The 27,787-nt window shown below is 38.0% G+C and overlaps 1 protein-coding gene across 5 annotated transcripts; it reads left to right on the top strand.

Moving 5' to 3' along the window:
- The first annotated feature begins 405 nt into the window (after positions 1–405).
- On the top strand, positions 406–27,329 carry zdhhc21 (zDHHC palmitoyltransferase 21). 5 transcript variants are annotated; one of them, XM_073835816.1, is made up of 9 exons: positions 406–499; positions 2,088–2,153; positions 3,712–3,906; positions 5,205–5,303; positions 6,656–6,767; positions 7,776–7,914; positions 10,353–10,469; positions 24,144–24,187; positions 25,380–27,329. In XM_073835816.1, exons 3-9 carry the CDS (start codon positions 3,753–3,755, stop codon positions 25,507–25,509), a joined length of 795 nt encoding a protein of 264 aa, XP_073691917.1. In that variant the 5' UTR covers positions 406–499; positions 2,088–2,153; positions 3,712–3,752; the 3' UTR covers positions 25,510–27,329. The 5 variants fall into 5 exon arrangements, with proteins under 5 accessions (XP_073691917.1, XP_073691918.1, XP_073691919.1 ...); XM_073835817.1 differs by having other exon boundaries at positions 3,715–3,906; XM_073835814.1 differs by lacking the exon at positions 406–499 and adding an exon at positions 552–1,391.
- Positions 27,330–27,787: the final 458 nt, after the last annotated feature.

The following is a 27,787-nucleotide window of genomic DNA, read 5'->3' on the forward strand; positions in this document are numbered from 1 at the left end:
GAAAAAATCGATAAAATAAATATTGTTTATTTCCCAGGTGTTCACATTATTTTGTTCCTGTATATGCATACAAGCGGAATTTGCTTTATTAATTTTATTATGAATTTTGCTAAATTGATAATAATATATATAAGTAATAAACAGATTGGTTGAGGGGTGCAAATTAGTCCAAATTATTCTATTACTCAGAAGGTCAACGGGTTTGAGGTAAAAATAAAATAATAAGATAAAATAAAATAAAATAAATTCTGATCAGTTTAACATCTGCAAAGGACCATTAAATCTGATCATCATCATAAATCACTGTCATCTTTACCTCCGTCCGTAGAGGGCGCTGTTGTCATGGAATAGCGCGGTGTGTGTGTACAGTGGTGAACTTTGTACGTGAAGCGTCAGTCTGATTAACGCGAATGGAGAAGAGACATGAACTTTTCACGCTGTCTAAAAGTTTAAAAAGTTTTTCCCTACCTCTTAGCTCCTGGCTGATAAAGGGCACAAGGTATTGTTTTAATTTCATCTGCAAGGTTTTAAAGTGTTTAGCAGCCTCGTTAGTGTTATTGTTTCTCTTGGTTTGCATTCCTTGGTTTGATTGTTTACAGTAATTCAGGTCTTTTTTGGTCATTTTATGTGTTATGTTTTTCTCTCTAAATTGAAATCGTCAGTTGTACTAAAATTAATTCATAGTTAACTCATTTCATATTGCACTTTAAAATGAGATTGTAGTAGTCATTCAGGTAGCACTTTAAAAGAAGTTTGTCAAGTGTTAAAATAATTCATATTATTCAGGCTTGCTACAGTACAGTAAAGCAAGGTTATTACCTGTATACTAAAAATGTGATTGTCACATTGTATTAATTGTGTACACCAATTTGATTGCAAGTGTGTGTTCATTAGTTTGTAGGTTTATAATGAGCATTTTTGCACAATTTGTGGCCAGATGTCTAATGAGTTTGTTTGTTTGTGTTTATGCAGCTCTTACGGTGTTTTTTGGAAATAAATATTTACATCAGTTCCTGGAGAGTAAAGTGCATATGTTCAGCTGGGAATGCTACACATCAACGATGTATAATTTAATTAAAATTTTGTGTAAAATGTTAACTTAATGCACGAATTATTTACTGGCAGCTTCAAAATGTAGAAAGTCTTGAACTTTGTCATTTTGTTAATTTTTTTATAAGGGCTTTTATAGATGTAAATAAGGTGTTTTCATACATTGACCGCACGCACGTCATGTGCTATTTTGACAGTTCAGCGCCGCTGCCCACGAAAAGCGTTTCACACTTTGCGGCTTCCGTACAATCACAGTCCAGGAAGAGCTGATATCTTTCAATCTTAGAATCCAACGCTAAACCCACGACTCCAAACGGAGACACTACCGTCTGAAAAAATCGGTTAGTATACTTATGATTCGATTCGGTAATCTAATGTCATAATACTTTTCTCAGGTTGTGAGTTTGTGTACCTGGACTTTATTCAGCTGTGTATCATCCTCGTGGGCATCACTCATCATCATAAGCCATTGGCTGCCAGGACATGTTTACTAGTTACAAAAATATATATGATGAGTAGACATTAAAATATTTGAAACGCTCTAAAATTAGAACGTTTACATTAGTTATTTTATTAGCTGTGACTGTTTGTGAATTGAACTGATTTGTTAAACTGTGTGTGTTTTCACAACATGAGGAGAACTGTCAGTCCATCTCTATTATAAGATGCAGAGATGTGGTGTTGTAGATGTGAAGTCAAAACAATGTTATCATTTATTTTTATTTATTCATTTAATTTTTTTTTCTGTGCCTTTTTTGCATTGCTCAAATGTTTCGCAAGATCAGTCTATCTACATGGGCGTATGCATGAACAAAGCCAGTGTAGTCCAGTAGGTGTCTCTCATGTGACCTCATTCATCACTTTTATTGAAAATTTGCACAGAAGTTATTCTTTAACTAACCATTTTGGGATCCTTGTGTTTTTTCTAGACACATGTCTGATACATACAGATTAAAATAGTTGTTTGTTTGTTGGTTTTTGTGTGGAAGTATTTACATAAACAAACAGCTATCTAGCTTTTGTTTTGTGTGTTTCAGGTTGTTATGGCTAAAGCCACTATGATGATGCTGCTGCTGCTTTCTGTGGACTGACACCATTAAAAGGTACTACATGACTGATGTAAATCTTCATCCAATCCACTTTCACTTCCTTCATATGCAAGTTTTTAAAGCAACACAAATCTTGAGTACCACCGCATTTAAAGGGGTCATGAACTGTGAAATCAAAATTCTCTTGATCTTTTGACATATAAGAGGTCCTTGTATTATAAAACACCCTGTAAGTTTCAAAACTCAAAACATTCTCATTCTCAAAAACTGCTTTATGTTGAAGCCAATCTGTCAAAATGACAGGTTGTGGAATGTGCCACTTTATGATGGAATACTGTGGCTAAACACCACCTCCACAGAAGAAGATCAACAGCTGCTTCTACATCACTGCCTGTTTAGCCCTGTCCACTGTTTCGCATATGTAGTAAGTAAATAATGAGAGAGGCAAACACAGATTTACATAGATAATGGGGTCTAAAGATAAAGATGGCTCAGAAGACAACAAGACGTTGTGCACTGCCAAGTAGTGGAAAAACACAGTCTTTGCATCGCCTTCCTTCTGATCCTAACATTAGGAAAGAGGGGATGCACTTTATTATTTATGAAGTTCCAGACTGCGTCAGTAAGAACTTGGTCTTTTGTTTACTTAATTTTACTGTGGATTCATTTAAAACCAAGGCACAATTTGAGGCAGGATTTTTAAAAAGACTGAAACTAAAAGACGATGCTGTGCCACCTATATTGGATCTGACAATAATGTCGCACCACACAAGTGTGGGTAACTTTTTTTATTGCGTGGTCACTAGCTTTGATACATACGGAGTATTTAGGTGTTATTAACCAAAGTTGCAGCAGCTTCCATCTATAAAAGATGTAGACTGTCAAGCATACACAACTGTTAGCCAGTCATACCAGTGGGCATTTAGTTCTGACGAGGTGGGTCAAAACAGGACAGAAAATAGCCTTGATAACATTATAAGTTGACCTCAGAGAACAGTACAAAATAAAAAAACAAAGGCACTTCATGACACCTTTAATTGGAGCTAGGCTACAGTTTGGTAAATAGAAATACTATACTAATTGATCTAATACAATAGTAATACTGGAACACTTAAGCATTTAACATTATGCATATATCTATCCATTTGTAAAAATCTGCAGAAAACTCAATCCACGTTGATTTGACCATTTGGATCAGATTTTAAATCTACACCACTGACAAATTATTAGAAAGTGTCCCACTTTATATTGTTCAGTTTCTTAATCCACCAATCTCTGTTGTAATGAGCACATTGATTTGATTTTTTGACATTTTTATATACGATGAGATCCAAAAGTCTTTACAGAATATATTATTGGGATAAAAATGTGAGAAAAAATATATAAATTTTTTTTTAGAATGTCTTATTAATTGGACTATCGTTTGAGCTGCATCTTAGACTGAAGCACACCATAGACCTGCTTTATTTAATTGACGTGCTTGTGAAGACATTATTGTATACGCTGGTTAATTTTTCATATCCTTTTTTGGCCTAGAACAAATCAATATGTTCCATATTAAATGGTACTTTTAGCTACCATTGATCTGAACTCTGCTTCTGTCTGTTATCAGTAGCTGCTTAAGTTATCCTGGCACTTACACTATCTGGAAGGATGAAGCTACGACTGCATTTTGTGGTGGACCCCATGGGCTGGTTCTGCATAAGCATGGTGCTGTTTGTCTGGCTCTATAACAGCTTCCTCATTCCCAAACTGGTGCTGTTGCCACATTATGCAGAGGGACACATACCTCCTGCAATTGTGGTCTGTAAGTTCTATAACCATGTTCTACTGATACCAGCCCCTATTATGTGTTGCAATCAGTTTTTTAAGTTTCAGAAGAGAATAGTTTTACTGAAATCTCATTGTTCTACAATCTGGTTTGTGTAGGTCATCAGGGAGAAACGTCAAATGAGTCAGTTAAAACTTGAATTCTTATTAGATTAGAGCAGAGAAGTGAGATAATGAGGTCTTGTTCACAGTGAGAGTAAGTAGAGTAGCAGGACAGGTTTATGTACAACAGGTTTTTTTTACCAATACACATCAACGGTTCATAACTAATTGCAAACCTGACACTCTGTGAACATAGGAGTAACTAGGTTTTCTGAAGGAAATATTACACAACAGAAGAATAGTGTTAAACATTTAAGTAGGCTGTGGTCAGACTAGACTGAGCATGCAAAATTTGTATGGATATAACAATATTATGAAATTACATGAAATTATAAAACATAATTCAACTTATAATAGATCCAAACTGTAAAAATGGCCAATCTACTCCAGTTTGCTGCAATTTTGCAGATTTAAAGTTTGCATTGTTTTAATTCAGTTAAGAGGCCACACTGTGACACACCAATCTTCTAATGGTCATGTGATATGAATTTGCAAGTCAAGAGTTCACCAAACTTGTACTTTGGAATGCAGCAAAATTTGCATGAGCTTGTGTGTCCTGTTTCCCGCATAAAGGGAAGTCAGTGGCATGAAAAATGTAGTGTCTACCCTTAGGTTTTGTGTAAAGGACACAGTTGACAAATTAGTAAATATATGCTAAGACTAAGCACATTTTATTATGCAAATAGATCTAAAAAATAAGGATAGTGCTGATTTTTGGTCATTCAATCACAGATTGTTGACAGAGATCTACTTACTGTTTCCACTTGGCATACATGTGCACAAATACTATTGAATGAACCATCCAAGGTATGATTCAAGTGAGTGGGAAAGCAGGCAAATGTAAAGGAGTTTCTTTTTTGTTTGTTTTTTGGAAAATGGTCCTGCTTAATATTTTTGTGAAAACCATGATACATTTTTCTTTGAATAGAAAGCACTTATTTGAAATGTAACAATGTAAAATTTACAAAAACTAAAATTAGATAAGTTCAGTGTTAGGTGTGCTATCAATAAAACAAAGAATGAATGGAGTCTAAACTTTAAGAGGGTAGGTGTTAATTAATTGCACAATTTTTATTTTTAATTTTCAGTAACTTGTGTTAAATGGTAATGCAATTGTTCTCCCATGCGACTTTTGTGATAAATGTGATTTTATTTTTCCTTCTTTCTCTCAAGTTTACTATCTTGCATCACTTCTGTGCGTCTCAGCATTATTCAGGGCTTCCACTGCCGACCCCGGAAAACTTGCTCAGGACCCCAAAATTCCACTCGCAGGTATGAAACCTAATTTTCTGTTTTTTTGTTTTTTTCTAACGCAGCATATCTATCCATGTATGCTATTAATTCACATTCTGTCTAAACTAATCTCAACCCCCTTATTTAATTTAGTAAATGATTTTGTTTCATGCATTTTGAAGGATTTTTTAATAAGTGGCCTTGTTAAAACTCTGCACTTTGGAGTTTAATCAGGATGCAATAATCTAATATTAAAAACAAACAAACTATTGATCTGCCTTTATTGTTCAGCTAAATTGGCAAAGCTAAATGCCCCACAGACACAAAATCAGATGAGAAAATGAGAAACAAATTTAAACAATGTGTCATTGTTTGTTACCATAATTGCCATTCTTTGTTATTATCATAAAAGCGATTACATTTATTTCCTTTTTTTACTGCAAAATGTATGTTTATATGTACATGGATGTGTTTATATATATATGTACATATATGGATTCTAAAGATGAGTTAAGTTTACGTAAATGTTTTTGCTTATGTGTCTGCTCTTCAATGTGTGTTTTAACTGTTATAGAGTCAGAGACCAAACGCTTAACCTACTTAATGAAGTTCCACTAACTAACCAGATGAGGGCAGTATACCTTAGTGTTCAGTGATTTAGGTCTTAATACCTTTGCTTATGTTGGACAATTTTTAGAATGTTATAGTAATGTACAAGTGATCCAATGGACAGTTTACTTTGGTACACTTGTGGATTTAACAGACTTAAATCCATATCAAATCATCAAAAATTTCTTTCTGAAGCAAGGAAACGACATCTGTCAAAATGAGATTGTAAATGAGAAAATTAGAACACTTATACTTATTATATTTATTAATGTTCCAGTTTATGAAAAACATTTCTGATTAATGCAACAAATTTATTTTACATAATATAGGCTTACATGTATTGATACACTGTAATATTTAAAATTTCCAAAATGTTACTGCTGAAATTAACGTGATGATAGTAAATACATTTTGTAGAGACAGCTGTAAGTAACCTTTTCATAGGTTGAGAGGGAGAGCATCCCAGCACTCTCTACTTAATCAACCAATAGTAGAAGAACAGTGTTTAGGAAATCTGTGTAAAACTAGTAATATTTTATTCTTTTAGCAGTTTTCAACTTCAAGAAGTGTCATTGTCGCATGGATGAGCAAATTTATACAGTAATTTGTCCTTAAAAATGACACAAGTCTAAAATAGTTTCAGAACATCAAAATCAGTTTTTTCTCTGAATACCACTAGATGTCAGTGAAGACCTTTTTTTGTTAGTTAAAGTTTTTGTATCAACACAAAAATGGTTTTTATTTTTTTGGTTTACGTTTTATTTGCCTATTTGTCATTTCAGAGAGAGATAATTGGGAACTGTGCAATAAATGCAACACGATGAGACCAAAAAGGTCACACCACTGCAGCCGCTGTGGCCACTGTGTCCGTCGCATGGACCACCACTGTCCCTGGTAAAACTTTAACAAGAAATAGAAATAATTAAGTCAATACTCCACTACAAGCTTTTGTGTGAGAACAGCAGTCTTTTAAAAAAGTGCTGTATCTGTAAATCATACATGTATTTTTGTGCATGTGAAAAAAAAAGTATTATTAACAGTGACCCCAAAAAAAGACTTGTTATCTGTATGTGAGACATGCTGAGATTTTTACAACCATTTAGGTTCCAAATTGAAATCTGGCCTGTTGACCCAAGTTCACAGTATAACCTTAAAAGACCCTGTACCCCAGACAGCTTTACATTCCTGGTGGGTTTTGTATAGAGGAAGTTTAATGAAGTCTCTGTAGAGAGGTAAAACAGAGAGAGAGGCAATATCAAGTGACCAGAGAAGCCTGTGTTAAGTCCAGCCCTACAGTACAGCCGAAGAAGGCTGTTGTCTGTCTGGACTCAGCAAATCGTGACTCCCTGTCATCGCCTGTAATGGCAGAGGGAAGAGAAGGAAAAAAACGTGGCCATATCGTTTTCTGTATTCGTTTTACTAACAGTTCACCCTGCTCTCTCTTTTGGCCCTGTCTGCCCTTTCTCTCTTCTCTTATGTTCCTTATTCTGTTGCTTCTTCCTATGGTGTGATTTCTCTTAAAGACCCAAAAGTGACAATTCTGTCATCTTTTCTCACCCTCAAGTTGTTCCAAACTTGTATGAATGTCTTTCTTCTGCTGAATACAAAAGAAGATATTTTGAAGAATGTAAGCAACCAAACAGTTGCAAAACAGTAGCATGAATATCATACAGAGACATCATTACTGCATTGCACTGCATTTACATCACTGTTATACTGTTATATATAATATATTATATATATATATTATATATATATATATATATATATATATATATATATATATATATTATTTATTCTTTTAGGTATTAAAGTAGTGTATTTATTTGCAATTCTTATTTTAATTTTTAGCAAATTCCTGAACAATGTCTGTCTCTGTTTCTTTCCTGTCTGTCTGCACAGGATTAATAACTGTGTTGGGGAGGATAACCACTGGCTCTTTTTGCAGCTGTGTTTTTACACTCAGGTTCTGAGTCTTTACACTCTGGTGTTGGACTTCTGCCAGTACTACTACTTCCAGCCCCTGTCCTCGGTGGACCGGGTAAGACGTCTTTCATTTACACACCTCCATTTATACTGTCCCAAGTGCTTACTGTACGTTTTATAGATTTTAATCATTGAATAACTATTACAAAGTAAATTTATTCCATTAGAATCATGTGGGTTGACCTCGACTTCACATTGTCTTAGGCAAACACAGTACATATGGGCCATGATATCGTTAAATCCTTGAACAAGCATTTTTTTCGTGTTGATGACAGTGTTATTGTATAGCGATCGTAATAGCATTGTACTTTTCGCTTACATTTAACATATTTATTATTTGGGTGGCTATTAGTACAATGGTCTGGCAACTTTAGGCTTTCTAATTTACTAATAAATCAAAAAATTGCAGTTGATATGACTTTAAATTCATTCATCACATTTGATATAGCTAAGTCGGGTGCATTTCATTGTGGGATACAGTACAATATGCATAACATTGTTAGATGTATACTGCTTTGCAGAAATATTAAATATTCTGCATATTATATGGCAGTGAGCAATTTTTTTATTTAGCCAGTTTTATTATTCTGTGGTTTAGTGGAATCTTCTCAATGGAGGCAGATGATTAACACTGGATTTGCACCACTTAACTGAGATTAGGGACCTGCAGGTGGCATCAGCATTACTGTTAAGTACTGAATAAGCTTTGAATAAGAGAAACTTAATACAAGTTGTATTTGCATGCAGTGATCAGTTATACTGGTCTGATGCCATATCACTTCATTCAAAACACACCTGCAAACAGCAAGTTCCCAGAGTTTGGCTCTTTTCTTTTTTATTGCATGTTTTAGCTGTAATTTGCAATGTAATATTTTTACAGACTGGTTAAAAAAATTATTGGAAATGCTTGTAATTTACATAGTTGGTACACAAGACAGAGAAATATAAATATTAAAAACACTTGCCTAAAAAAAACAAACAAACAAAAAAAAACACTATAAAACTCAACAGAGTCTGTGTAACCTTTTTGAACTCACATTAGATGAAATATGGAAATAAGATCTTCAGGATAAACTCTGGATTTAGATTTCATTAATATTGACAATGTTGACCAGAAGTAGAGAGAGCTGCCAAACTACTTGATGTCCATTTTTTTTTTTTTAAATGTTAAGGTTTAAGGATGTATATTTATATTTCTGTTTTTTCTTAAAGGTGCAATGTGTAATATTTAAGATGATCTCTAGACAGAAATGCAATATAGTATACATAACTATGTTTTCAGGGGTGTATAAAGACCTTACTTAATGAACCATTATGTTTTTATTACCTTAGAATTATCAGTTTATATCTACATACACCGCGGGTCCCCTCACATGGAAGTCGCCGTATTGTTTCTACAGTAGCCCTAAATGGACAAACTGCTCTACAGATCGCGTTTCATCACTGTTGTTCTAGCGGAAAAACACTGGCACAATGATGAACATGTAACTGTAATATTCACAATAACATCGTTTTATTGAATTATTAAGTAAATATAATTCCTTAATTTACATTTTAAAAGAAACCTAATTACTCTTTGCTGTCTAAAACGACGACATCTTAATCCCGTGTGGGCCACCGTAGCTTCTGTAAAGGGAGGGGTGAGCGGTGGACGGGAGTCGTTGGTTGCAATTCACAATCTCACCGCTAGATGCCGCAAAAATCTACACACTGCACCTTTAAGTTAAAGATTTTAATTTTATTTATTTTAGAGTTGTGGGTTGAGGACTAGTGGCATTGGGGTAGTGACTGATAATGTGATTTTACCATTTAAAGAAAATCAAATTAAATTCTACATCTTTATTAAGAACATTACCATAAGAACATTTTGTTAAGAACATTAACATCACATACTTCTAATAATGTTCAGAAATTTTACAGTGGCTACTTTAAAAACTAATGGCAGGTGACGTTGTGGGACTTGCTTTGTTGCATGTCTCAAGAATCAGGAATATAGTGGTGTATTTTCTATCAGAGCATTTAAATTCAAAGGAGCATCATTCCAACTTGAATGCAGCTGAACAGCTGAGCCATCATGGCAACGGCAGACCGCCTGCAAATAAAAGCCCATAACTCTCAATTTCCTGTTTTTGTTTATTCTGTGGAGCATTGTGTGTGAGTAAACAGACGCAGCTGAGAAGCGAGAGATGCTGTATGGGCACAGAAATGGCTGCATGGGAGAGATAGTGACGTTATCTCCTGGAAAAGCTTTCCCACAAGAAGCAAAATATTGTGGATTTTGTGTATTTGTGTGTGCTTCTATGTGTTTGGTGTAATAGACACAGAAAAGCCTTTAGTAAAAAGAATCAAGCAAAATATGTCACATCACTTCCCAATACTGCCTGCAGTGCAAAAATCCCTTTCGTGCATGTGTAGCATAACAATTTGACTTGGAAATAGTCTTATTCGTCCATGAGCATTTATAGCACATGTGTAACATGGTTGTCTTTTTAGGTGGACTTTGCGGTACGTCATGAGTTGGCTCTTCTTCGTGGGTCCTGTTTCATGGGGCTGATCATGTTTGGTGGAATGAGCAGCCTTTTCTACACACAAGTCAAAGGCATCCTTGCAGTAAGTTTTGCTTTTTCTTTAACTGAACAAATGGGGGAGCAGGAACACCCCTGATATACAACCCCTTGCAAAAATTTGGGAACCACTATATTTAGATGTTCACCCAATTGTTTTACTTTAAAACAAATGAACAGGTATGAAACAAATCAATTTTTGTTTAATTATTCAACATACTGGTTATGTGAAACATGCCTCAAACTAATGAAATGAAAATAATTGAATTAATAGAAAAATATTTTCCATATCAAGTAGAAGAAAACTTATATAATCATTCAATGTTGAGGAAAAAAATGATGGAATCAGCTTGTGATTTGTATTTCTGAAACAAATATCTAAACATATCTAAAATGCTAATTGGCCAGCAGTTAAAAGAGAGTACTTACAGACCTTAACGAGCTGTTGAACTTGGCAAATTGTAAGGAAACATGTCCCCAACACGATAGCTGTCAGTTGAAATGATTAAAGGATTAAAAAACTCCTTGAAGATGGAAATCCATCATGGAGTGTGGCAAAAGAAGTTGGATCTAAGTTAGAAGTTTCTAAAATTGTTGGAATTGTTTCTAAATTTTGGTGTAAGTATAAACAAAATGGAAAGATTAAAGATAGAAATTTGAAAGCAATTTGCTTTGAAAATAGAAAATGCACAACAAAACAAATGAAGAACAAATGGGCGGAAACACGAGTCGATGTGTAACCATAAGAAACCGGCTGAATCAAATGAGATTTACATATAGAAAGGCCAAATGAAAACCAGCATTAACACATAAACAACAGAAAACAAAATTAGAGTGTGCTAAAGAGAAGTCAAGGAGTGTGGATTTTTTGGATGAAAGTGATATTTTAGTGATGAATCACAAATCTGCAATGGACAAGGAGATAATGCTGGAAGTTTGTCTTGTGCCGTTCTAATAAAATGTATAAAGAGGACTGCCTGAAGAAAACAATCAAATTTCCCAACTCATTTATACTATGGGGTTGCATGTCAGGTAAAAGACCAGGGGAAATGGCAATCCTTACCTCAACAGTCAATTCACAGGTTTACACTGAAACTTTGGACACTTTTCTCATTCCATCAATAGAAAATGTTAGTTTGAAAATGCACCTTGCCACAGAGCAAAGAGTGTTAAAGCTTTTCTTCAGAAAAGGCACATCAACTCAATGACAATGCACTCTTGAAGAACTCAGTGGCCAGCACACATTCCGGATCTCAATCCGATTGAAAATGTATGGTGGAAATTGAAAAACTGGTCCATGAAAAACTGGTCTTGCAAAGCTGATTTGTTAACGGCTATTCAAGAAAGTCGGAACCAGCATGATGAAGAATATTGTTTTTCATTAGTGAAGACTATGTCCTAAACAATTCAGACCACCATAATTGCTAGAGGTGCAGCAACAATACAGCATCAAAAGGATTCCATATTTTTACTGAACATTGAATGATTCCTTAATTGTTCCAGGAAATAATGTTCCATTAATGAAAAGAGCTTAATCTCATTTGTTTGAGGTGTTTCACATAACCAGAATGTTGAATTAGCAAAAAAAAAAATGTTTTGTGTCATATCTGTGATTTATTTTTTATTTGCTATGAAGTAAAAAAAATGGGTGAACAACATCTAAGTGTGGTGATTCCATAATTTTTGCCAGGGGTTGTATAGACCTTTTTCCTGAGTAAACGATGAGCGCCGCCATTACGAATTCTAACGTCAGACTGAATGCTTTTCTGTTCCGGTTTCCATAGGAACCCATTCAAATAGTGTCCATGTGTTTTTAATGTAGCTACCTTCCGCTGCTTCGTGTCATCTACACACTCATTAAAGTGAGGCACTGACAAATGACGGTCATTGCGACATTGCCAAGTGATGGCGCTATGGAGCCATGTGCTTTTTAAAAACATTTTAATAGGTTTAACTTTAGTTTATTAGCTCGGAATATACCCTAATTTGACTAGAAACAATGCAGACCGGAAATGCAAAGCATTCTTTCAGTTAAGAGTCGGACTTACTTCTGTGCTCAGGAAAAAGGTCTATAGCCGTTTACAGTGCAGTGCATACATAGTTGGTGATAGGGCTGGGCGATATGGCTGAAAACTATATCACGATATCAGTGTTTCATATCGGTCGATATCGATAATTATTGATATTTTTATGACCCATTTAAAATAAGGACCAGGAGAAAAATATTACACTCAAGCATTTTTATTTTAAACTTAACCTGCCTCTGATCATAATCCCCTCAGTTATTAAGACAGAAATGTCAACAACCATGGAAAACTCAAATAATTAAAATGTAAACATAAGTCTAAAGTCACAATATAAACTTAATTATCTCTTAATCCTCAATTCAAACCCCATTCATTGTCGATGAAGTGAATGGTTTAGCTAATTTATGGCCCAGAAGTACGGCTTGACCACAGGTCAGAGGTTGTTGCAAAGTACTTGGCTGATAATATTTATTTCTGCACAGATTGCTGGTTGCCAGTAGCCAACATTACTTCTTTCCCGGTACTTTAGCCTATACTTTGTGTAATAACAAAAATATTTATTTAAGTGAAAAAATAAGTCCAAAACTTTCAACATTTTGAACAATAGGGCCTTACAATCTTTTTTTTTTTTTTTTTCAGAAATTCTTGTTTTAATTTTTCTGATAATCAAATGAAAGCAAAATCACTGATTTATTTTTAAAAAATAAAAATAAACTGAGCTTTACTGTTAAAATTAATACATAGAAGGAAAATTATATTCAGTTAAAAAAAGGTTTAATAATAATAGTATTTTTTCAACAATTAAGTGGTGACGCTTTATTTTATTTTTTTTATCATATATATTGTTTTATGTAAATTATTTAAATGTGAATATATAAACACCTACATTATACTGTACAAAGTAATACAAGACTAATATTGTTCTGTTACATGTTAAACCTTACTTTTATTTTGACAGGTTGCCGTGAAGTTTCAGTGTGTAATACAGTATGAATGATGCTAGTTTCACTAATGAAACGGTAAAATTGACAAAAAGTGACACTCACAGCAGCTTTGGAGATGTATTTATTGGAGTTTGTTTGTTCATGTGAGATGCAAAGGCCAAAAATTAGCGGGAGCGTCACGTGTGCAGTATGCGTGTAGTGAAAATAAAATGCGTCTCCTCCATTCATACATATAGAGGCAAACGGAACATGCATGATTCTTATTGAAACGGTCTTTTTGCATTTCAGTTTTCACAGACACCAGTCCATATCGCGATCTGAATTAATTAACAGACCAACTTTTGATTTATTGTTACAAAAATCGACGAATTCCGCGACATTCCGCCCTATAAAGTCCGTTTTTATAAATGAAGTCCGCGATCCCGTCTGTGAGGAGACATTGTAAACGCGCGATCATGTAGAGACAGAAATCAAATGCCGTCGTGTAAATAAGATAAATAACATAAGGCTATTTAGTTTGTTTAATACAACAACATGGACCCGTTCTGTAGGAAAGATAACCTTAACTTCTATTGTGATCATCTGGCGCTATGAACTGAACGTTAAAGGGGGGCTGGGCGGGCCGACGAAGAATACAAAATATCGAATGTTCTCTTACGAGAGGTCTCTCGTACTACGTAAGTATCTTACGCTAGGGGAAAATCCTTTTCTGTGAGATATTGTACTCGTTCCCTCTCTAGAGAGAACCGAGGTTACGTTAGTAACCGAGTATGTTTTATCGAACACATTTTTTATTGATGTCGATCTCTTGTCTATCGCGATATATATCGTTATCGTTTTATCGCCCAGCCCTAGTTGGTGATGATTTCTCATGCACAATGGACAGGAAACAAGATGCATTTTGTGTTTTGGAGTCATGACAACAGGATATTATACAGCTCTGATGGTACTTTTTATTTACACAGAATCAAAGTCTAAAACCTAAACCTACCTAAAGAATTTAGGTAGCCTTGCAAGTACTTGCATTTCCCTCAAGAAATGTAAATCTAGTTATGTTACATCTAGTGTTCCTCTAAAAAATGTTTATAAACATGTTAAACTCACATTTGCGTGAAATTGAATGTTGTTGCTACTTTAATGACTTTGTCCAATATTTTAAATGGAGGTTATCGTTCTATCACACATACTTTGACATTCAGATAATAATCTATTATACAGTTTATTTAGTTTGCCAAATAATTCGTAAATTCACCTTTTTGTGCTTTTATATGCAATGATGTTATAGGGTTAGTTCACTCAAAAATGAAAACCTATACAAAATTTTTATTCATCTTAGAAACATATGAAATATGAAAATATGTTAATGAAATCTGATAGATTTCTGTCCCTCCATTGAAAGTCCAAACAGCCAAAATGTTGACACTTAAAAAAGTAGGCTTTATGTATGTGCTTTGATCAGTGGTGTTTTGGTGTAACCAACTGAATAACACTTAATAAGTATACAATAACAAAGCACAATCATTTGCAAACTGTTGTCTAAACATTGTTAATACATTAATGTTATGTACAAATAGTGAGTTTTTCATTCATTGTCACAGTAGTCAACATATTATTATTAACAACTTGTTAACCATACCAACAGATGCACACTAATGAATACAGTAATAAAGGAGTTGTTCATGGTTACCAGGAATATATAGTTGTCACTTTAGGCCACAGAAAATACTAAATGAAAGGAAATAACCTACTTTTATTAGACATTAATGGAATTAACGCTAAGTGCTTCTAAAATGGTTAGAATTACATTAATTAAGCATATAGTCACTTTACACAAATGTTCTTTACAAGTAATAACTTTTTAATGAACGACCCTATTTTGTATGTATCTCTCACTTAAGACGTTTGTTCTATTCAACCGTAAGTGCCCTGCAAAGTGGACATCACAGGATATTCCGCTATGATTCCAGTTTGAAGCGAACATATATGTTATATTTAAAGGGTATTAAAGTGTGTGAGGCTTGAATTTAAATTATATTCATTTACAGAGATGAATTATGGAATTGAGAACCTGCTGGCTTAAACGTAACCACTTTTCAATATATATTAAAAATTAAAATGTACAGTGACAATACTTACATAAATATGTAAATATTGTATTTTTTGTGCCTCTGCAAATGTAAGTAAATGTACAAATGCACAAGATCACGTTTAATTGCATCAGTTAGCGTCAGCGAACGACGAGTAAAAAACGAAGGATAAAAACATTATCTTCCACTTTACCTATAAGATAATAAAAAAATTAAAATAATAATAATTAATTAATTAATTTTTTTAACTAAAGTGATAATGAATTAGGAACTGTCCTATTTAATTTCAGCTAGCTTATTATTGTATTAACAATGTAGACACTACAATTTATAAACCATGAGTTAGCTACAAAATAATAGTTTGCAAATGATGTATCTTAAAGGATTCGTTCACTTCCAGAGCAAAAATTTACAGATAATGTACTCGTGTCCTTGTCATCCATGTCTTTCTTTCTTTAGTTGCAAAGAAATTGTTTTTCGAGAAAAACATTTCAGGATTTCTCTCCATATAATGGATATGTATGGTGCCCCCAAGTTTGAACTTCTAAAATGCAGTTTAAACGCGTTTATTTTTGAAACAACTTGACAATTTATATACTTTTTAACCTCAAATGCTCATCTTGTCTCGTCTCTGCGATGCGCATGAGTAGTCTGTATGATCTGGGTCAACACAGTTAGGATATAGGATATTCCCCAACTTCAAAATCATCCTACATCTCTGCAGAAGTACTGACCCAGTGTTTTCAAAGTGAACATACAAAGAAGATCAAACGCCTTTTACAAAAAAGGTAAAGCAACATTGTAGGATGATTTTGAAGTTGAAGATGAAAACGAATTGGGAGTTTTTTGACAAATCCTCACTGTATTGACCCGGATCTCACAGACTATGCATCGCAGAGACGAGCCAAGACGAGCATTTGAGGTTAAAAAGTATATAAATTATCAATTTGTTTAGAAAATAACAGATCGTTTTGCTAGATAACACCCTTTTGGCTGGGATCGTTTAGAGCCCTTTGAAGCTGCGTTCAAACTTGGAGGCACCATACATATGCATTATATGGAGAGAAATCCTGAAAGGTTTTCCTCAAAAAAGCATAATTTCTTTGCGACTGAAGATAGAAACACATGAACATCTTGAATGACAAGGGGCTGAGTACATTATCTGTACATTTTTGTTCTGGAAGTAAACTAATCCTTCAAAGGTGCCATAGAATGGAAAACTGAATTTACCTTGGCATAGTTAAATAATAACAGTTCAGTACATGGACATGATATACCATGAGTCTCAAACACCATCGTTTCCTCCTTCTTATATAAATCTAGTATTTGCAAAAGACCAACGAAAAATAGGTCAATTCCAACATAACAGACTGTTATGCAACATCCCCGAGATCGTTAATAGTTACGCCTCCAACATTTGCATCGCCCAATCATCACTAACGTCAGCACATCAGTTAAACAAGGCCACTGAAGGGACACAGTTAGCTTAATGCTAGCGCTAGCCTGTTACATTGCAATACATAGGATTTCACTTACCACATAAACAGAGAGATGACTGAAATAACTGCGTTGATGATGGCGAATGATTTACAGATCTTAAGAATCACTGAGGAGCAGCTCAACTTGTGTGGTAGGAAGCACTCCCTCTGCATTGTAACTTTACACAGAGCACATGCGATCACAGTAATCACACTAAAATATCCGCGAATCAAAACGGCAGATTCAACAAACCGCATATTAAAAGCAGCTAGAGCTCCTAATTAAAAATATATTTTTATCCATGTGCGAGCTATTGAGCTCTGTGAAACAGCCAATCAGAGCGGAGCTCATTAATATTCATGAAGCTTCCAAATAACAGAGCATTTCATTCTAGGGGCAAATCCTAGGTTGTAAATGGACCTGTAAAACCATTTCTGGAGATTTTTTGCCCTTTCCTATGCCATATACCTGTAGATATCAGAGAACAATTTAAAATATTCTCTCAATGCATTCTATGGCACCTTTAAGTACTTTATTACTGTTTACTCATAAAGTGTACTAATAGTAAAACGTCTCAGGTTACGTATGTAACCCTAGTTCCCTGAGAATAGGGAACGAGACACTGCGTCCTCTAGAGGGCGCTTTTGGGGAACGCTGCAGCGTGCCTCGAGTCTGAAGAATGCATAGAAAAACTACATGAAATGGCCGGCGCCAGCGTATGACGTCACCGCGGCGCGTCAGTCGCTGCCGTTGCGTCACTACCGGGCGACCATAACATAAAAGAGGCGCCCGTGCAACACAATACATCTTCAAAGTCTGAAGCTTTACCGTCCGAAGCATGGCGAGGAAGCCTAGAGGACGCAGTGTCTCGTTCCCTATTCTCAGGGAACTAGGGTTACATACGTAACCTGAGACGTTCCCTTCCGAAGGGAACTCTCACTGCGTCCTCTAGAGGGCGCTTTTGGGGAACGGTATACCAACACTGCCATGCTGAGGGGAGTGCATGCTAAGCCAGCGAGCACTAAGCAACAATTCTGAGAGGAATTGCCCCTACTAGGACGTGGTGACGGCTGTCAAAACGTTACCCCTCCCGGCCAGAGGCCTGACCTGTTACCCACTTACAGACTGGGTAGAACCCAGGGCACAGCTCAGGCTTGGAATTATAGTAATTCCTTCTGAGGGAAACGGCTAAGCTTCGATGGAAACTTAGACTTGTCAGAACCAGAAACTACCGCAACATAGGGCCTAGTTCCCTCAGGAACTGGCTCCCATAAGAGGGCAGAAACCTGTCCTGGGTCCGTTCAAAGGGCCACTAGTAGTGGCGCGCCCCAATAGTGGATGGTCAGAAGACATCAGCTAAGATATCAAAGGAGTCGAACCCAGGGAACCGGGGTTGTAAGCCGACTTCAATAGATGGGAACAAGGCAAAGCGTGTGACCCATACCAAAAAGGATTTAAAAGAGGAACTCAAACTTGGTGGGAACCTACCAACACGTGGATTTTATAGAAGTGCCCCAGGTGTGTGTGCACTTACCACACTTGTGGTTTTAACTGGAAGACGCCCAGGCATAGCGTGGGACGCTTACCGACATGATCGGATTTAAGGGGAGTGTTTTCCCAGGGGGTTTCACTATCAGCTCCATGCCGTCTGAAGAGACAGAAAGGGTATGACCCTGATGGTTAGGGGATTGCCACACTAACCCTCCCCTGGACAGAAGCTCGCAAGCTATCTGTCAACAGAGATGAACATGGAGCTGAGACCATCCTGAAATGGTGGACGATAGTAGAGGACAAAAATCCTGACCCTGATCCATAGGGAGGATCGCTTCTCCAGAAGGGGGCACTGCTGTCTTTTAGGGAACCCTTAATGAAAAGGGGGGAAGCGTGCACAGCCCGGTCCACGCGACCTGTATGAAGGTCTGGCAATCTCACGAAGGTGGGTTGGTGCTCATAGAAGACCCTTCCCAGAAGGGGTGCTGCACAACCGAACAGGAGCGAATGCTCTCACTGTTACCCTTCATAGAGGGGAGCATACATCCAGAATAACGGCTGGAGAGTAGAAACCTGAAGCATGAAGGTCAAGCTCCTACCCTGGGAAACAGGGAGGAGAACTTGGCCACCAAGGAGTGGTGCTCTTATAAGTGAACCCTGGAAAGGGGGCACGCCAACATCCTTGTAGCAGATTCATAACTCTCAAGGGTCTGTCCCTGGTAGATTCCTACCCTCAGGAGGGAGGAAACATTCCGTCCTAGGAAGTTGCTCTGAAGGAAACCCTGAATTAGGGGAGGTCAGGTCCGTTCCAGCAATCCTGCGCACAGGGAGGAACGCGAGCTCTTAACCTTAACAAAACCCATTCCTCAGAAGGGGGAGCACTCAGTCCTGGGAAGTTGCTCTGAAGGAAACCCTGGATTAGGGGAGCTCAGATATGTTCCAGCAATCCTGCGCACAGGGAGGAACGTGAGCTCTTAACCTTAACAAACCCTTCCCTCAGAAAGGGGAGCACTGTTTGCCTTGAAAGTTTCTGGGAAGCTCCGGAATGAATAAGGGCAGCTTCCTAGTTCAGACACTTCGTAAACCTTTCCTCAGAAAGGGAAGTGGAACTAGGCCTGGGGGGCGAGAATCGATCCTAGAGTGACGGCTTTGAAAGATGCTCAAACCCTCTGTAGGGGAGACATTCGTCAGCCTGGGTGTAGATGCTACATCAAGTGCTGCCTCAGCCCTCAGGCTTAGAATGAGGCGACTTGAAGAGAGTCACAAAGTGGCACTCAGATTTACATAAAAACCCCTTCCTCAGAAAGGGGAGCGCACACCAAATGGACCGAGAATCAAGACCCCAGCTGGAAAGCATGTCACCAGGTGGAGCTCAAATAAGAACCTTTTCCGCCGAAAAGGGAGCAACCAAACCTGCTCCGGGTTCGCAGCGAGCACTCCGGTCTGCTGCACTCCTATTCAAGTGAACGCCTGTCTCAACAGGTGTAGACACTCAGTTTCCATGGAAACCGTATTTAGGAGAGGACACGAAGCGGATCCTCGCACGGAGGCCGTCTGCAACAGAGTTAAACATACAAGTGCAATCTTAACCATAAATATCTTAAAATGCTTACCTAGGGAGAAAGGAAAATTTCCTTTTGCTCGTTTAACCACTGAAGGGGGAAGCCTGATAGTGCTGGAACAAGTGTTGTGTAGACGGACACCACCATACAACCGTTTGAAGGGAGGGGTGCTCCGTCGAGATGTTTCCACCTTTTTCTGAGGGAAAAATACAACACGCAACCTAACCCTGCAGGCAACACGCCTATCCAGCCATAAGGGGGGCGTAACTAGGGAGTTATGCTCCTGTCTCAATAGGGCATAAGTCTACACTAGGCCTGCAAAGGACAGCATAACCATATCAAGGGCAAACCCAAGAAAGACTTAGGGAGCTTACCTTGAAGAGGACAAGGTCCTATGTGTAATGTATGCTGTAAGGGTTGGTTTACCGCACAGCCTGTGGAGTGGAGAGGGCAAAACACTGCCGTAACCTTAATCCATAGGATCAGAGGGGGGCGTCTGCCGTAGACTCGTCGTATTTCTTCTGTGGAAAGAGAAAACATACACAGGCCTGAGACAGTATGAAGTTCCTTCAAAGTAAAAAACGGATCATACTCACCCATTTAAGAGCATCCTGCTTCATAGAAAGAGGCGGGACTCCCCTCAGAGACCGCCTGATTCCAGACCGTCAGTAAATTAGGGTTCTATACAGGTAGAACCACCAAAGAACATCATAGGTCCGGGGAGTGCAGGAAGCTTAAATGGCGACAGGGGAATTAAAATGGCGACCCGACTGGACCGAGGGAAGGAGAGGTTTTATTAGGTATTACTCTGACCCCTGCGAGAATTTTGTCTCGCTTGGATGACTTCCCTTAAATCCTGTCTGCCACCTCTCGATCCGCGTCGCCTCCTAGACCTGCTCGCAGGGGGAGGAGGAGCGCGGGATGCAACACTAGCCTTCTGCACCTGCCTCTGTTCCTCAGAAGGAGGCGGCGCAGGACCCCTGTGGTGTTCGGGCTGAGACCTGGGCCTTCGAGGGATAAAGGACTTGAAGGCAGCTGAGCGCGTCTTCGCTTCTCTGAACTTTTCAACCACCGTCTCGACGGAGGCACCGAAAAGCTCAGATGGCGAAACCGGTGCGTCGAGAAGAAAGCCCTTCTCTTTCCTCCCGACATCAGCCAGGTTCAACCACAGATGTCTCTCCGTAGCCACCATAGCCCCCATGGCCCTGCCCATATGGGTAGCGGCCTGCTTGGTGGCACGGAGAGCGAGATCCGTGGTGCGACGGAGCTCAGCCACCTGGTCAGGGGAAAGACCCTGACTGTTGTCCAGGTCTTTCAGCAGATCGGCTTGGTAGGCTTGGAGCACTGCCATGGTGTGCAGTGCACCCACCGCCTGACCTGCTGCTGCATATGCTCTGCCGTTCAGCCGGGATGTTAATTGCAGGGCCGGAGAAGGCAGAGAGGGAGTCTTGAGAGAGGAGGCCCGCCCTGTGGAGAGATAGCAGGCTAGCGTCTCTTCCACAGGGGGCATCCTCTCATAGCCGTGGTCACGCAATCCCTCGATATTAGCATAGTTCGCCATGGACGAACTATGAATGCGCGCCGAGTACGGCTTTTTCCAGCCCTTCTCGATCTCAGTATGAAGATCGGGAAGGAATGGGAGACTCACCGGAGCTGGGTGGTTATGGCCTGAAAGATACCGCTCGTCGAGGCGACCCCGCGGCGTTATCTTTCTAGCCCGCTTCCACGGCAGGTCGAGCCTGGCCGTGGCGCGGTCCATAACCTCCAGCAGCTCTTCATATGCAGGGCAGGAAGGTAGAGAGGATTCAGCCTCAGCGTCTTCATCCATCTCTAGCACTTCCTGTTCTTCTTGGGTGGAACCCAAAAGAGCACTTGCTCCTGGATCTGACGACGTCAGCGATAACGCATCATCATCAGCTAGGAGCCTGTCATCGTCTCCGGCTGGCGAGAGAGAGAGACCCTTCTCAAGTTCGTCAGCCAGTTCCACTTGCGAGCCCCACGAGCTCAGTTTCCTCCGTGCCTCGGCAACGGCAGGACCCGAACCGCGAGGGGCAAGTGAATGCTCATCTTTCCTCAGAAAGAGAGACAGACGAGACCGGAGCTTCTTCATAGGGAAGCGCTCACAATGTACACACAATGCCCCCTCAAGGACATCGCGTGTGTGCTCTTCGCCCAAACAGAATACGCAAAGCTCATGTGTGTCATCAGGTGTCAAATAACGAGGACACGGATGAACACACCGCTTAAACGACTTGCTAGTGCTTGCCATGATAGTAGTTTAAAGAAAGGATTCTTACCGTTTCTTCCAATGCACATCCAAACCGGGAAAGCTGAAGACAGCGAAGATGTATTGTGTTGCACGGGCGCCTCTTTTATGTTATGGTCGCCCGGTAGTGACGCAACGGCAGCGACTGACGCGCCGCGGTGACGTCATACGCTGGCGCCGGCCATTTCATGTAGTTTTTCTATGCATTCTTCAGACTCGAGGCACGCTGCAGCGTTCCCCAAAAGCGCCCTCTAGAGGACGCAGTGAGAGTTCCCTTCGGAAGGGAAGTTAAATTTCTCAGGTTTCATTCAGAGTATTCATTAATTAAATATTCATCAAAAATATCTTCTATTTGTGTCTAAAAAGTCTTATGGGTCTGGAGCAACATGAGGGTAAATAATTGATGACATAATTTTTGGGTGAACTATCCTTAAGGTCAAAGCAATGATGGTGGCCACTGTAACCACGCTCCATTCTTAGTCCTCCATCCTTTCTCTGTTGATTAGGCCTGAAACATGGCTGTGATTGGGGGGAGTGGGATAATCATGTTTAACCCTGATCCTTTAACTGATGACTTCATGTGATAGCCAGGGCAAAGAGGATTAGTAGTGACCTAGTTAAATTCGGTAAAAAGTGCAGCCCTTTAAAAAGAATACACCTCCCCTTAATCGTATTCTCTGGTTTCCAGTCATGATGACTTGACCCCCAAGCATCCACCATATGCTGTGGAATTGTGTCAAAGAACACGTCTCACTTGTCACAAGGTCTTCCATATTCAAATGTCCAACCATTAAATGAAAACATCAACAACTACACAGGCTTATTTGTGTAATCCCACCAACTAAAACGTAATTGTTTTCTCATTAATAATTAGAGAGGCTGTGTCCAATCATTCTTTTAGATGACCTTTGACACTAACCCATTACTGCAGGAGTCTTCCTTTTACAATGCTAATCTTGTGTTGCTAAAAGTCCATGTTAAGCTGTTTTATCTTGTGTCCTGTCCTGCCTTTAAGCCATCTCCTTATCCAAAGGCCAGGAAAGTCTAGATGCTTTAACACACAAGCTACACCACCCCGCTATCCTGTGTTGTCATGTCTTAGAAGATTTAGCGTCTGACAGGGTGGTTAGCGCGTAGCCTCGTGCCAGTCATAGCAAGTGAGCAAGCAGACTTAATCATTGATCCCTGCAAAGATCTTTTCCTCACGCATGCTCTCTGAGCCCAGATCAGTTCAGCCTGAACTGCAGCCAGGTCAAATTGGCATGACTCTGGCTACTCCAGGCCAAGAGTGTGTCCTCTAGCGGTTCACAATGTGAATTTAACTTTAACAGTTCAAGTTGCACTTCCTACATAATGTCCTATGGCTTCAGGAATAGAGTCTTTTTTATGTTTTTGTCTTGTTTATCACACACAAAGCACATATTGTTCTAGAAAGCCACTGTCAGGCCCTACAGTCTCGCCTCTGTTAATCCCACCTTATTTACATATTCAGTTTTTTTCTCTCTCTCTTTGCCGCGTCTCTTCACCTGGCAAGCAGGGGGGATTTTAGCATCCCTATGCACGCAGTCCCATTGTCCGCAGGCAGATGCCCTTTTGCCCCTGTGCCAACTTGGCAAGGTGAGGAGGGCACCAAGGGAGTGTTGCTGCTGTCGGCTTCACTGTCTCTCTTTTGTCTCAGTGTATGCTGTAGCAGTTTTCACTCCCAGCGTGGGAAAGATCAAAAAACGCTCCAATTCACCCCTTGCATTCACTGACTTGCTGTCATAAATCATTTCACTGTATTGTCTCTTAAATTTATAAGAAATGACATGTTCATAGTTCAGTGGTGATACAAAGCAATATATTTCATTGTTTTCAACAACAGGACACAACTACTATAGAGAAGATGTCACACTTATTGGAAGACGTGTAAGTATCGAAACTTGCAGCATCATTTCAGCCATTTAATAATAATCTAATGCCCTCTACACAATTATTACATGTAGACATGGACACTGGGGCTAGTTGTCAAAGTCCAATCACACAAATGTGTTTATCTATCTATCTATCTTATCTATCTTATCTATCCTATCTATCCTATCTATCCTATCTATCTATCTATCTATCTATCTATCTATCTATCTATCTATCTATCTATCTATCTATCTAATCAAGGGTTTTGTATGTAATAACCTCACAAGTTTGGTATCTGTCAGAGGTAATTATTTTTAATATTAATATTTTATTGTTATTATTGTTGTTATTATTATTTAATTTTTTTAAATATCATTTTTTAAATTTCTTTTAATTATTTAAAAAAAAAAAAAGACGCATGAAAGACATTTCAAATAAATGCTGTTTAGGTGAACTTTCTATTTTGTGTTTCCACAAAAGTAGTAAGCAGAACAAAAATTTTTGAATTGTTTCTTGACAAATAATCATATTAAAATGATTTCTGAAGAATCCTATGTCCTGAAGGGTGGAATAATGGCTTCTAAAAAATTTAGCTTTGCCATCACAGGAATATATTACATTTTAAAATATATTAAAATCAAAAATGTATATTTTAAATTATAATATTATTTCACAATATTACTACTTTAAATTAAATTTTGATCAAATAATTTCCACCTTGAAGAGGCTTCTTTTAAACAGCTTGCCGACTCTAAACTTTTGAATAGGAGTATAGATGTTAAACATCTGGTTCAAAACACTCATCATTTTAGCATTTATGGTTAAAACAGTGGTTTGTTATGTACTTTTGTGTTTTTTTTCTGAATTGTTTTATATTTTACAATTGTTGAAAATTTACTGGAAAACATCTAATATGCCGTTTAATAACAGAATGAACGTGCCCCGCTACTGGGCACAATAGGTCAACTTGTGTTCAAAAATAACGTCTTTCCTCTAGTGCAGTAACTTGGTACTTTGTAGCTTTAATGCCAAGATGTTTAGGGTGAAGTTGATTAAAAATAAATAACTTGCACTGAGAAAATAATGTCTGTAATGTGTGACAACTAGACCTGGTCTCTCCTAAAGCTCTTAGGATCTCTGCATAGTTCACGTTTCATTATTTTACATCAACTTAAGATGCATACTTTAATTTATTCTATGCCCCCAGCGGACCGCGCCGGTCGTGGCAGCAAGCGATGGCTGAGGTGTTTGGCACTCGCTGGAAGATCCTGTGGTTCCTGCCGTTCAGGAGCAGACAGCCTCTAAGGCTCAACTTGACCTCCCGCTCTCATGTGTAAACAGACAGACAGAGACGCACACATCACTCCAGTGGGGAAGGTCACCCTCCGACAACCCCCCCTCCCCACCCCTTGTCTTCAGCAAAATCCTCTCCAAAATAGCTTGGTATCTCTACAGGATCAAACTTTTCCAGGTTCTTCATAACAACTGAGAGTAATCTGGCATGTATCTACTCATACAGAATGAATTCTGTTGTAGTTAAACATATCAGTGTCATAAAACTTATTTTTTTGCTTTGACTTCACATGCTGGGCCAGGTTCATATTTACTACTGAAATAGGATTACAGGGGAATAGTTTATTGTGAGGCTTTGTTGTCTCCAGGGTAACCCTTGTTAGTTGAGACCTCGGCCCAGTCCACTCCCCTAGGTCTGGATCACGTGAACGCTTTTCATGCAAGTAGGGACGCAAATGGGCGGAGATTGTCTGGTTTTATGGCAGTGAGGGTTGATGGCTCTCGAGGTGCGTCACTACCTCTGTCATGGGTAAAAGACACTGCTGAAGTACACATACACAAACATAGTTTACAATAACTTTCACTGTCATGCACATAATTACGCATACCTCACCAAGCACTGCTAAAGCCTCTGCTAAGCATTTGACTACTATTACTGCAATTGATCACTTTTATTTTTTGTTTCGTTATTACTTTTTTGTGCCTATTACAGTTCACAAGTTTAACTTTTTGTGTCTTTTATTATAAAACTTTTTAATCATAAACATCAAGTCACAGTTTTTTTTTTGAGGAGGTATTAAACCAGTGCTAATAATAATACTTAATGAAAGCTTCATATTTGAAATGAATGATATTGCAATAATATTAGCGTATAAGATGTTTGCAAAAAAGCTAAAAGTTCCCTGGGGTATAGATGTAACTCACTAAAAAGTGATGGATTTATCCTGCTAATTATTTTTGCCCAGATTTTACAGACGGTTGTTTATTGCACAACACAATGACTCATAAACACTTAGTTTGTCATTACATTACCGTTCTGACTTTTCTGTGTGATGCAGATCAACCCCAAAATCTAGTAGCAAATCACCATTTGTCTGAAGTGCCTCTAAACATGCAGTTCTAATGAAATAACTTACTAAATACACCACTGTGACTTTTTGGTTTTAGATCAGATTTACTTTACTGTGTTTTCAGGTAACTGTAATGATCCACAAGAACATTTGGGTTCATATTACACATTTATCTTGACAAGCCGTTCTAGATTAAACAATTATTACACAATAATTTGCACAAATGGTTTATTGTGCAATTGTGTTTTTTGTCCACAAGGCCTGTGTGAATGTAATCGAGTAAAGCTTGATTTTGACACATGAATAGGCACATTTTCTTCTGGTGGTGATCTGGTAGCCCTTTCTAGCCTAATTCTAGCTCTAGTCGACATTCTATTCAAAGGGTCAGAGGTACCGAAAATGAATTTAATTCAAAACAAACTTTCTGCTTTCATTTTCTTGTTACACACCACCTGAATAATGTTATAAAATGGTTACTTGTTTTTTGTTACCGCATTGACAACATTCACTTATAAGAGAGATACCTACTTGAATATTTATTGTGAAATTATGCATTTAACTTTTCCATCTTTTTTTGAATGTTATACCTTTAATTTAAAAATGTCTAGTTCTTTATTGTGATTTTATGGTAGGGGGTCTAATAATTGGTTATTAAAAACTACAACTTCCTTCTGTGGTTATTTTTCATTTCTGAGTGTTGTAGCAGTTTTGCTCTTTTGCTTATATTTTAAATACAAGACATTTTATTATTATTATTGTTATTGTTTGTTTATTGCTAAACCAATGGTGTGAAGTATGTAAGTGCAGGGGCTATTGGATTGTTTCCATTAAATATGATATTTATTTAATATTTTTAACATTACAGAACATTACAGAATTTGAATATCCTTATATTAACATGATATCAATTATTAAAAAAGCTTATAAAAGAGCAGTACTCACTGTAGCTGTTGATATAGGCCATGTTCATGTTTGTGTCCCCATTGTAAAGCAATAAAACTTGCTAGAATTTATTCACTGTCATAGCAGATATTAAAATTGTATGTGCAGGTAGTTTACTGAACATTATTTTATTTGAATCTACTCCTCATGAATATTATAATATAGGAAACTACTTATTGCCGTCCTGTGGAGGATGACAACCCTATTCAGGTTTATGTTTAAGATATATCAGTTGTGGTGTTTCTGTCTATTTGCTTCATTTGTGGGTTCAGTCACAATGTTTATTTTTTAATCATGGGGGTTTAAAAGT

This window comes from Garra rufa, chromosome 3, assembly GCF_049309525.1.
Source record: "Garra rufa chromosome 3, GarRuf1.0, whole genome shotgun sequence".
NCBI lineage: Eukaryota > Metazoa > Chordata > Actinopteri > Cypriniformes > Cyprinidae > Garra > Garra rufa.